This window comes from Pelmatolapia mariae, linkage group LG20 (assembly GCF_036321145.2).
Source record: "Pelmatolapia mariae isolate MD_Pm_ZW linkage group LG20, Pm_UMD_F_2, whole genome shotgun sequence".
In the NCBI taxonomy this organism is placed as follows: domain Eukaryota; kingdom Metazoa; phylum Chordata; class Actinopteri; order Cichliformes; family Cichlidae; genus Pelmatolapia; species Pelmatolapia mariae.
Window position 1 is genome coordinate 34,760,009 of NC_086244.1, and position 12,783 is coordinate 34,772,791.

Sequence of the window (12,783 nt, forward strand, 5' to 3'; positions counted from 1 at the left end):
TTCTCCTCACGTTCCCCTCTTTCCTCTCTCCCTCTTTGGACTGACAATCATACACAAATAGATTGTATTCAATTAGATGAAAAAATTACATTCATGTGAAAAAAAAAATTATTAAGATCACTAACGAAAAGTCCTCTCTCAGTGTACTTTCAACCAAAAGGCAAATAACCAAACCACATGAACATCTAATAAAAGATATAAAATATTGAAACACTGATCCAACATTATCCTTTATTGATGGATCATTTGTTCTTACACTTTTACCTGAATGTGGCTCCTGTTTTTGAAAAAGCCTTCCTTATATCCATTATGAACCTGGCTGTCTCTCTGTACACAAACACACACACACACAACAGGAGTTATAAGGTTAATGGGCATTCAGTCAGTTAGCTAGTTAGTATCCATTTCAAACAGGACAGTGGTAACAACGGCAGGCTACGGACAATTTTAAGTTTTAGATTTTAAATAGGCTGTATACATTTCAGTGGGAGCAACAGGACGGTCAAATGTCGCAGAATTTACTACAGAGTAGGACGGATTGTAGGGTAGCAAACATCATTGGAAAACACGTTTTCAGCACTGCAGGTTACCTGGGTGTAAGGTTTTTCAGCTAAAAAGAAACACGACTCCTACCTAACTACATAAAGAGTAACTGAAGGTTAAATGCTGCTAATATGTCCTGTTTTAATCCAGCCAATCCACCTCCGCTCCGCTGCGTCTCAGCTACCATCGCTGTGGCAGCAACGACCCTAGAGCCAGAGTGGGGGCGAGCTGGAACAAACCATTTTGGGAGGGGGGAGGGGTTCTCTATACTTTTGTTGTTCAAATGTTCCGTCTCAACCAAGTACTGTATGCTTTTTATATTTTTAGTAGTGTGTCACACAAACAGCAAATATTGTCAAAAAAAAAAAAAAAAGAAGTAAGAAATCTTTGGGGGTGCTTTGATTCATTTTGGGGGAGCTGAAGCACCCCCAGAAATGGGCTAAAATCGCCCCTGCGTAGGAGCATGTTTATAGAACTTAAATATACCAAATATGTCCCGATTCTTCCGGCTTGCGCAGGTGGCGCAGGAGTATACTGCCAGGCTACTAGCTCGTGTGTGACACCTGAGGTCGCTGGTTCGAATCCACGCTGTCCCTCAGCAGCTAGTGGGCTTCTGGGCTGCGCTTAAAGAACCGGAGCCCCTCACTCTTTTGCCCTTTTCTTTTCCTTTTTCTTTGCGCAAAGGCGGCCTGCCCGCCATCTTTCTCTCTTTCAAATAATGACACTTGCTCTTTCTTTCCTCTTCTCTCTTCTCAGCAAAACACTGCCACAATCAGCTCTCTCAGCTGCTCAACAGCCCATCTCAATCTGCTCTCTCACCTCCCAACAAATGCTTCTAACTCACTCAATTTACGCTCTGTACACACAATCTATTCATCAAAACTTAGCTATTTTGGGGGGCTTTCTCAAAATCTTACTGTTATTATTGTAGGACTTGCTCACAAACTCTTTGTTTCCTCACAAAATGGACACAAATCACTTGCATCTGCACTCTGTCCCTCAGCAGCTACATACACACCCGCCGTTCCGACTCGGCCTTGGAGATCAGCATACCAAGGCGTTTGGAAAAGTCTAACAGTCTAAACACAGTTTGCTATCAGGGGAGAGATTGTTTGCTATGTTCAGCTCCAGCCTCCAGACCGCAGCTGGCGCCGATATGGTAGCCGCATGAAATAACGGTGCTGTTCTTTCTTTAGCGCGAACCACTGCATGTCAATTTTACAGTCGTCTAAGGTCCATCACTGGTCTCTCACCACCAGTGTTCACGACAGCCGCGAGCCTCTCCCAGATGTTGTCAGATGTTGTCAGAGTCTCAGTACTCACAGCAGCCGCAAGCTTCTCCAAGATGTCATCCGTGCTGCATCTAATGAGTGTGAGGTTATTATACTGTCATATGTTACATTATACTTTTAATCAAAGAATGGTTGAATCATGATACTGCTGTAGGCCACATTACACTTATACTTATTATAGATGGTGTAATCATTATGTAGTTTAGTTTGCATTATACTCCTGACTTAGAAGAAGGTGACAACTATAAGATTTATTAGACTGATTTGTATTACATTATACTGCTGATTTACTGTGAATGAGTTACACTGTTTTATGACATTCCATCCTGCTGATTTATAAAGAGAATACTGTTTGCAGACAATCGTGGCCTTGCTTTTCTGATTGTTGGTTTTATGGCTAGGTGGGGGCCACCAGAGGCTATAAGAGTTTGAGTAACAGTCTGACATTTTGAGATCTGCTGTGACCCTCTTCATGCACATCTCCCATCCGGATGGTTAATGCTCAAAAGTGTTTGTATGGGATAATAATAATAATTGTATGGAATAAAGGGCACGAGGGCTCTCCCGAACCCAGGCTTCTCGTGGAGAAGAGGGCGTCAATTGCATTCAGGGACCAGTTGATCAAATCCGTAATTCTTCTTTTAGGTGTTTGAGAACAGACTGTAAGACTCTTCCAGTGTAAAGGGAGACAAGTAGACAAGACTAGACAGAGGCACGAGAAAGCCAAGCAGGAAAGATAAGGGAGAGGGAGAAAGTGTGACCGCCTTCATCAAGAGCCAAACGAGACACAGTTCTGCTCTCTAGGCGAACCAGCCCTTGTCCACCTTCCTCTTTGGGCAAAAAAAGTGCAGCCTGGGGTAACCAGTGTCGGTTATCCCCCCCCAAAGAAATTGATCCTATCAACAACAAAATCATACTACGACACACACTAATAAACTACATTCACTATGACCTCAATACCTAATACACAGTCCAATATTTCTACAGTGTACTGTTATGAAAACAACAGAATGATGATGAGACACTGTGGTAAAGTTTTAGAGGTTTATTTGCAGATAGTTATGAATACAGGATAAACACTGTGGGCTCCAGGAGACGGGGCAGAGGTAGTGAAGGTTGTCTGAAGGCACACTCAGACACTGTCACAGAAGGTTGCGGAGATCCGTAACGTTGAAACGTCTGCACAGAAACAGAGAGTGAGCAAAGGCAAGAACTGATGGAAAATGTGACATGACTGTGGCATGATACCTTGGTAATGCAATGATCTGGTTGTTTAGAAGCCAGCTTGAAGACCTCATGAGGAACAGGCGAGTAATCAGCTGATTGTTGACAAGTGACCGAGGGACAGGAAGGTGGAGGAGTATCCCCTAAAAAAGACAAGCACACGGACAACAACACAGGCATACACCGAAAGAGGAGAGAGAGAAAGAAGCAGGCCAGCAAAAGAGGGCAAGGGAACGATGACGTCTACAGAGACCCATTTTCATTTGGTACATCGTGTTACCAGATGTCAGTTTGTGATGTTAGATCCCAACTTGTCAGTCAAGAAACCTTTTTCCAAAGATATCAGCACAAACCAAAATCACTGTGCGGATTAAAAACAGTAAATTGTCGAAGTTTGTGACGGATCATCCCATTTTCTGTTTGTAATCTGATTAAATCAGATGTATAGCACTGCCTGCATTTGTGAGTAGTGTCTCACTGTTGTTCAGTGGGTGCAGCCGTGTTGGGAGAGGGTCGCCATGGCTATAAGCCAGGGCAGCTTCCGGGATGATGGTTCTGGCTCCTATTTGTTTTTACTTACAGGTGATGACGTGAGGGGAGCCACGGTGGTATCGAGCGACGGACTCCAGTGCAGAATGCTAACTGGGCTGGGATGTGATGGGCCCAGTGGACGGACGAGACTGGGACAGGAGGCTCCTCGTCTGCCTGGCACGAGGCTGGCCTGGACCCCGCTCAGCAAGAGGAATTTCTGTCCAGCTCAAGAACACACAAGGAATATTCGTCCTGGGTTGTGGGACTGGGTGGGATTTTTGTGCACGAAGAGAATTGTATTTTGACCAGTTTTAGAATAATCTTATCTAGTCTCGGTGGGAATTTTAGCATATTGAGAATATTTTATTGTATAATTTATTTCTTAGTATCTGGTTTGTCTTATTCCTGCTGTCCACCTGGTGGAATAAACAGTTTCTGATCAGACAATCACTTCTGTGTTATAATGTTAACTGAAGTTTCTCAGGTCAGATGACCAATAGATGATAAGAAATATACTCTTAGCAATTATTAGAGTTGAAAAGTACTTTGCAAGTCAAAGTACTAAATCGGGTTAGGTTGAGGCTTAATCCTTCACCTTAAATGGTTCAGATTGTCTCTAAATGGATGAATGAAACAATACTTTCCTGTCAAAAACAACATTTTAGTCAGGGCTAGCAGAAAGTTTCATATATATCATGAACATCTTTCCTATTTGTCTTCCTATAGTTTAGTTTCATTTTCTTACCCCACCCCCAACCGGTGGAGGCAGATGGCCGCCCTCCCTGAGCCTGGTTCTGCCGAAAATGGAGTTTTTCCTTCCCACTGTTGCCAAGTGCTTGCTCATAGGGGATCATTTGATTGTTGGGGCTTTTTCTGTATTATTGCACAACCTTTATCTTACCATATATTTCAAGTTTATATGTTGTGAATTGGCTTGATTTAAATCAAACTGAACTGCATTCAATTAAAGCCAAATATAACTTGTAATCGAATCTATTCAAATGTAAAGTCCTCTCACTCAATTTGGACTAGCACTGAAAAACACACTGACATCCTCTGTTTCCCAATTAGCAGATCAGAGGGTGCTGTTTTATTCTTGACTCAATACTTGAATGGTTTTATCCTGTTTATAAATAAACATTTTAAAATGGCATTGCTTCATTGTATGATTAGTTCTTTGTCTGTGTCAGTCCTTAATACACACACATGTATACAATAATTCTAGTTGCCACAGTCTCCGGAGATCCTATGCTCTGTTTTCTCATACTTTTCTTCACTGTTTACCTCATTCTGCCCAATAAAATGTACATTTTTGTAAACAATGACTTGTTTTATGCCATTAAAAAGAAACATGTCTCCATACGAGGACGTAGTTGAAAAGAAAAAGTCACCACTTTGCATTTTACAAATCAAGTAAACAAACACGGGGCTATTTATCATATAACTAACTTTTAGGTATGTGGGATAGAAGGACTGGAGCTTTAAATGTTGTGCCTCCATAATTATTCTAGAGTCTTTACAGTGTTCAGCCCCTGCTGTGATTTGGTTCTACATACATAAACTTGAAGTGAATTAATCCACCTGTTCACAGGAGATCACAGGAAGATGACACCAAACATCAGAAGATCTTATTGTGCGCCACAGTAAAAGGCTGGTTTCTTGGGACTAAAAGCACATAATAAACTACAGCAGAAGCTCACATAAAGCAGGAAATAAGCAGGCAGCACTTCATCTGCTAATGCACGTTTCCCACTTTTATTGTTGCCTCATTCACTAACAGTTCAATGGTGCAAGATTACCATACACAGAATTAGGATATCTGCATGACACATCTGGGGTTAACTGATATTAAATTTCAGAGGGGGAAGGTGGGAAATATCACGGCTAGTTTTGTTTGAAAGGCATCAACAGAAAAACAAACACAGAAAAAAGTGATGAGGTGAAGAAAGACACAATAAGTCTGCTGTCGTTTTAGATGTCACCAGCTACTTTGTATAGTCCTATATCTCTGATATTAAAAAATTAAAATGAGTTAAAATACACCTTTATTTTGATAGAGTTCAGATGGATGCCTAGCATGACTAATGAGTAGATCTCCTCCAAAAAAACAACAGACTTCTAATTCACTCAAACCACTTTCTAATAAAGAGGAAGCACTAATGTAACTCACCTCCTCAGTGGAGGTGCAGGGGTTACATGTTAGGTCTCCTTTTCCTTTCATTTGGTTTAATATGAGTGGAACAACTAAACCGCACAGACTTTATCTGATCAGTTAGTTCAACCTTTTATTAATATGTGCAAAGAGCTGCAAACAAATACATATACATTGCAAACAATAAATACACAATCCAAAATAAAAACACCTCTGCAAATGAAGTGGAAACGTTTGCTCTGGCAGCGCTTCGCATCAACATGTATATGAGGTACATTGCACTTTTGAGACTTGATCTGTGCATAGGTGCATCTTTGATGTGCAGCTCAGAGATCCACAATCCAGCACGTTTCTGTTTCTCTGACTGTCAGGCTGGCTGACCCGAGGTCACGTCAGAGCTTTATTTTTTATCTATATGTAACAGACAGCTGAACACGAGTACTTCACTTCAGAGATTTCAGCCGACGCTGGTGTGACAGCGAGGGGAGTCATGGGACTACATCGTAATCTGTCCTGCGGGCCATTTAAAAGCAGCTTTGCTGGCTAACCACTGCCGTCAAAGCAAAAAAACTAAAGAAACATTGCACCTTCATTCTTTTTTCCTTACGTCCTTCTAACCTTTTCACTGTGTTTTCTTTGCGTCTTGACAACAAGAGTGTAAAGTTAATAGCAGTAAATGTCAAGGCTTCTGATTCTCAGTGAGATAGAGCAAGCTAGAGGAGCAGAGAGGAATGTGTTAAATGAGGGTTAACTAACACACTGATCCCAGAACACACCCGATGTACAAATCAAGTTTTCTCCTTAGTTCGTTTTCATCCTCCTAGTCCTCCTCCTCCTCATCTCCTTGTAACCTTGTTTATATTCCTTGGGATGAAAAAGCAAAAAGGGGCCCAAATCTACTCCTGCAGGAACAATTGGTCATTGTTTGTTTTTTTAAACTGCTGAGATATGAAGCGATCCTCGCTTGTTTGTCTCTAGTTAGTCTGCAGTTTTAATGTTAACACAAATGCATGAGTATTTTACTGACTCACTAACTGACACTGGCACTATTGGGGGTTTAGAGGCGGCGTATGTACACAGATTGAGGAGGATCTACGTATGACGTGGACGACAGTGGAACCGCTCCGCCCGCTCAGTTCTTCGTCAGGCCGCTGCGCCGCCTCGCCAGCTTAGATCTGCGGGGAGAGTTTTATGTTGTGAGGAGAAGGGAATGTTTTTGAAGGGTGCAGAAGCTGCACGTTTGACTGTGGTGTGAGAGGAGCGTGTGTGTGTACCTTATCCTTCCTGCTAGCAGAGGACTAAAAGCGTACAGCCATTCGTTCATGTCTTTCTCATTGTTGGCCTGCAGGAGGATGCCTCGATGTTTTGTGTACACTGCAAATGTGTTGGGCATCTGAAAAGAAAACATCACATTATATTCATGTTCATTCAAATGATAAATCCCAGTCCATTTGCCATTTCATCATTCAATGTGTCCAAAATTGGCCAACGTGCACCAAAACCATTTGAATGAATCTCATTAAAAACAAACGTGTTACATCGAGCCTTTCTCTATCCTGCCTCAAACCTTAAGCATGGCCTGCTGGTCTTTGCTGTATTCCACCTGTGCTGTGGAGAGGTTGACGGCGCCTCGCTCCACGGGGTCCTTGTCGCTGTTGTAGATGAAGACGTAGGGCCGGCGAACAACCACAAAATGCTTCACCTATGAGTTAGAGCGAGGCTCCACGAAGCTTAGAAAACCCTTCTTGGACACAACAGATCTGAAAAGAAGAGATTTGATTCATTTATTTTTTTTTTTTAAGAGAGTGCTTGTTTTTCTGAGGAAGAAGCAGAGTTGGTTTGTTTCCAGCTGAAATCATCCAGGTTCAGGAATTTGAATCGATCCACATCATTTCTGCTTGAACTAGAGAACATGAGTGTCGAGTATAGAGTATACGAGTATAGACAGAAAGAGGAAAAGTTAGTTTAACAGCATTATTTTTTATGAAGTCCTACTTGGTGCTAACATTACAGGGTGTCTGTTTACAGCAGTGTGTCATGTTGCTAAAAAAAAAAGTGAGTGACGTGAGCAGAGTTCTGACATATCAGGAAGTGAACACAGTGACTGAAGCGGTGTTCACATTCATCCTTGAATCATGACAAAACGTGAGGAATCGCACTGAGGTGAGACCTTGACAACAGATAAATCAGGAGCCACAGAGTGTCAAGTGTCAGCCGACACCAATCGGGACAATGATAAGAGAGAAATTCATTTACAGACACGTGAAAAAGCAGTCTAAGGTTCTGGATCTAGATTATTACAACACATCATTATTTATTTAAAACAACCCAAAATGCACAAATGACTATAACCAAGTACATGTGACCTGTGAGTACCTGTGATTCAGCAGCTGATGGAACCAACTTTAGCAGCAAAAACTTGAGGTAATCGTTTTTTATTAGTGTTTCACAGCAGTGTGGACGGATTTGTGGCCCATTTGTCTTTACAATGTTTCTTCGGTTCATTGAAGTTTGCAGATATTTATTCATTCACAGCTTTCTTAACGTTCAATCATGTTGAAGTCTCAACTTTGAGCCACTGCAGCACCACTCTGTTGTTGCTTTGCTGCTGCGCTCTGGAGTCACTGACCCAACGATGATCTCATTTGACTCTAGAGTACTTCATGGCTCACTCAGTGACCTAGACACTTTGCAGGTTCTTTGGCAGCAAAAAAAGCCCAAATAATCATCACGATTTATTCATAACACACGTGAAAAGACCCAGGAAAACCGAGTTAACGATAAAAACGATAACAAAATAACGCTGAAAACTGATAAAAACCCTGAAAACCATACATTTCACACCTGAGCCTCAACTCTTGCGGCCCGGTACCAAACGACTCACGGACCGGTACCGGTCCGAGGCCCGGGGGTTGGGGACCGCTGATCTAGTGCATTTGATTAGCACTTGGCTAATACTGACCCTCTTAACTAATTATGGAAATAGTCTTGGATGTACTTAGTTTTTTAAACATCTGAATTTCGGCTCAGTGTTTGTTAAATAAATAATGACGTGGTATAACGTGTTATGTGTTGTTCATCTGAGGTTGCATTTACCTCATATTAAGACCTACTAAGGACCTGATTTATTTTTAATTATGTCCTAAAACATAAAACCTGAGAGCTCACATAACTGCATATGCTCAGAATATATACAGCACACATGGATACAAATGACTGCCTTGCAGCAGCAATCTTAAGACCATCACTATGAGCTCTATACAAGGTTACACTGTTCCTGTTATTAACAGCAGGGGGCACTATCAGCCACAGACTGAGAGCCAGATATGCTCTGCTGGTGCCTCATTGGCCTCATTGTTCCTGAGGTAAGACTCTATAGTGAGAAACAGCTGAGGGGGAAAACATTGATCTGGAAACGTCTGAGTGTTACAGAGGATATACATAGCACTGTGGTTCAGTGTCACACAATCACAAACAAATACAGAAAAGTAGTAAAAAGGGTGTTGCCTCCAAATATTGCTTTTACTGGTTTGGAGCTTAGGAGGCTTAATATCGACAGGCATGAATGAAGACAGATCAGAACAGCTGTTTGATCACAGCATCCAGTACCAACACAATCATCCACACTCAAGAGCCCTGTTGACTTCAGAGTCAGCAGCTGAATGTCTAAAATATGAAATGTAATTTTTTGGTCCATCAGCTACAGCTACAGCATGAACTGCTTAAAGTGAGAAGCAGCCTAAAGCCCGACAGATTCATCTTTCCAGACTGAAAATATCTCGCTGCCCTTCTCGTGGATGAGGGTCACCCTTGATCCTGCAGCAAACATAACAGGAGCTCAGGATCACAGTGAGCACAGCTAGAGCAACATTACGCTTTAAAAGAAGATATTAAACTGTGTACAAAGGAAGCAGTTACCACTGTGTGAGTAAGCGGGCGATCGTGGCTCAAGAGTTGGGAGTTCGCCTTGTAAACCGGTTCGAGCCCCGGCCCGGACAGTCTCGGTAGTTGTATCCTTGGGCAAGACACTTCACCCTTGTCTGACTACTGGTTGTGGTCAGAGGGCCCGGTGGCGCCAGTGTCCGGCAGCCTCGCCTCTGTCAGTGCACCCCAGGGGGGCTGTAGCTTGCCATCACCAGTGCGTGAATGTGAACTGGATGTGTAAAGCGCTTTGGGGTCCTTAGGGACTAGTAAAGTGCTATACAAATACAGGCCATTTTAATAAGAAAACAACATGTGCACCAATCCTGTACCTGGTGCAGCAGGTAGGTACCATGGCAGGGCAGGCCTCCACTGTGATCCACGATGGCTGGGATGCACCTGTGCATGGAGGGAGGAGGAGACACAGCATCCCAACTTATAATATTCTTCATGGAGATCATTTTTATGGTTCCTTTAAAGCTTGTGCGTGAATATAACACTCCAGGTGGATACTCACTCTCCAGTGGGCTCCAACTCGCTGATCTCAAACCAGACCAGCAGGTCGTACTTGCTGACACACTGACCCAGGTTGGATTTGGTGATGGTGTTCAACTTGGTGGCTGGAACTGACACACACACACACACTCACACACACACACACACACACACACACACACACACACACACACACACACACAGAAGCTCAATGTTATCAAGCTGAAAATTTTCTGAATTGAAGAGAAGATGAATAAAAGTGAGGAGTATTTACTACATGCTTTGGGTGACTGAATGGAGGATGGATAGGTGACGTGAAAACACTACTGACCCTTTATACTGAGCCAGTAGCTCACACACTTCTATTAAATCTGTCTATAGAGCCAGTAATCACAGAGGATAGATACTGGAAGCAAACTGAAATATTAGGAGGAACTAAATCACAGATTACAACACCAGTGGCAGCACCCTGCTGTCTCACACATCAGGATCACGGTCCTGTTGAAACGGGCTAATCGCTAAAGCTCACAGTTGCATTCGTCTATACTCAATATGATCGAAAGGAATGTTATTACACTTGAAAACTGCTCTACTCACGTCTTCATTGGTGTGAATGACACGTCATTGATCCTGAAGCTGTCTCCTCAGGACAGTTTCTAAGCAACGGATGGGAATAGGATAGTATTTCCTGGATGCTGTTGGAGGAATGTTGACTTAATAAAAATACCTTTTATTTATATATGCATATAAAATTAGCCAATGTGATTAGAATACAATCGTTTACACATTTCTAACAAAATCTGCTGCATTAAATATGAATTATCACTGCATGACTGGATCTGCTGTTTGACCCCCACCAACCTGTTCACGTCCTGGCCATGGAGGTGCAGCGGGTGCTGCTGGTAGTGGCTGAACACTTCAAACACGACGGGCTTGCTCTTGATGTTCTCAATAAAAGACTCTGTAACTTCGACAGAAATCTGCTCCAACAGATAAAAATAAAGGGTTTGACAAACTGAGTTAGAATAAAATCGTTGAAGCACAGTTAGTGTGTGTGTAGGTGCAGATGTGTGTGTGTGCACTCACATTCTGGACGTGGTAAAAGCCCAGAGGAGCTCCTTTGCCAGTGTTTTTCAGAGGCTCGGTGGAAAAAGCCTCATTGTGACGGTGCAAGAAACTGAGGGGTTCATTCTGGTTCATCACAATGGTGATCTAGGAGTTAAGATCAGGGCTCAAAGCAAGCCACTCTGCTTCTATGCCAGACACATTCAATCATGTCTTTATGGACCATGTTTGTGCATTAGGTCACAGTCGTGTTGGAAGGGAAAAACACCCTCCCTAAACTGTTCTCACAGTGTTTTAAGCACAGACTGGTCCAAAACGTCTTGGTAACCTGAAGCGTTAAGATTTCCTTTCACTGGAACCGCAAGACCCAGGCCAAAGTCAGAGGAGAAATAAATGAATACTATTAAAAACCAACTACCTCACTGACAGACCACAGTACGTCAAGCTGAAGGACGTCACGTCTGACACTGTGGTCAGCAGCACAGGAGCACCACAGGGAACTGTGCTGTCCCCTCTTCTCTCCACCCTGTACACCTCTGATGTCTGCTACAACTCTGAATCTCAGATGTTTGTGGACGACACAGTCATCATGGGGTGTATCTAGGACAGGGGTAGGCAACTCCAGGCCTCGAGTGCCAGTGTCCTGCAGGTTTTAGATCACACCCTGGGTTAACACACCTGAATCAAATGATTAGTTCATTACCAGGCCTCTGGAGAACGTCAAGAAATGCTGAGGAGCCATTTAGCCCTTTAAATCAGCTGTGATGGATCATGGACACATCTAAAACCTCCAGGACACCGGCACTCGAGGCCTGGAGTTGCCTACCCCTCATCTAGGATGACCAGGAAGAGGAGTACAGGAGTCTTGTGAGAAACTTTGTTACATGGAGTCACACAAACCACCTGCAACTCAACACTTCAAAGACCAAGGAACTGGTTGTGGACTTCGGGAGGTCCAGACCAGGTCCACTGACAGTTCAGATAGAGAGAGAGGAGGTGGAGGTGGTCAACAAGTACTATAAAAATGGAGGCAACTTTGCCTGTGGTAGAATGTATACAATGTATGAAAAAATCTTTACTGCAGATACTAATTTAATAATACTAATTTTGTGTTGTAAGATTTATGAGTTTCATGCTTTCATAGTGGTACTTGGGAGAGCTTGACATTTTTCTCAGGTGGTGTGCACTGTAAAAAGTTTGAGAAACACTGATAAGGGGGTCTGTATGCGGCAGTCATACACACAACTGGACAGTCCAAAAGTTGGCCTACCTATTACTGGCTGAGGTTTTAGTAGAGTTGTGGCTGAACCACATAAAAATATATCATTCATTTTAATCTCCCCAATCAATGATAATGTTATGTTGGAATGTTGTTAAAGAGGGTCAAAAATGTTTCAACCCAGTTTGTTTTGCAGATAGCAGCTTTAATATAGGGAGGACACAACTTCCAGACTGTATGAGTAAAATCAGGTTTTTTCTCTTCGTCAGTTTCATAGTTTCTCTTTTGCCTGTCACTGTTCCCTGTCTGTTTTCTTACCTGGTTCTTCCTCACCTTGTACT

The 12,783-nt window shown here is 42.7% G+C and overlaps 1 protein-coding gene across 1 annotated transcript; it reads right to left on the reverse strand.

The window, feature by feature from the left end:
* Nucleotides 1-5,667: 5,667 nt before the first annotated feature.
* LOC134618165 (kinesin-like protein KIF1B) lies at nucleotides 5,668-12,783 on the reverse strand. Its single transcript, XM_065469611.1, has 9 exons — nucleotides 12,761-12,783; nucleotides 11,245-11,370; nucleotides 11,020-11,138; nucleotides 10,756-10,853; nucleotides 10,181-10,289; nucleotides 9,996-10,062; nucleotides 7,310-7,502; nucleotides 7,017-7,135; nucleotides 5,668-6,917 (listed from the first exon to the last, which is right to left on the reverse strand). Exons 2-4 carry the CDS (start codon nucleotides 11,356-11,358, stop codon nucleotides 10,760-10,762), a joined length of 327 nt encoding a protein of 108 aa, XP_065325683.1. The 5' UTR covers nucleotides 11,359-11,370; nucleotides 12,761-12,783; the 3' UTR covers nucleotides 5,668-6,917; nucleotides 7,017-7,135; nucleotides 7,310-7,502; nucleotides 9,996-10,062; nucleotides 10,181-10,289; nucleotides 10,756-10,759.

Excerpts from the sequence above, each read along its gene's own strand:
- LOC134618165 (XM_065469611.1), bottom strand. The coding sequence starts at position 11,358 with ATGAACCAGAATGAACCCCTCAGTTTCTTGCACCGTCACAATGAGGCT. Across the intron at positions 11,139-11,244 it reads GCTTTTACCACGTCCAGAAT|ATTTCTGTCGAAGTTACAGA; the intron begins GTGAGTGCACAC and ends CTGTTGGAGCAG. Across the intron at positions 10,854-11,019 it reads CATGGCCAGGACGTGAACAG|CATCCAGGAAATACTATCCT; the intron begins GTTGGTGGGGGT and ends TTCCTCCAACAG.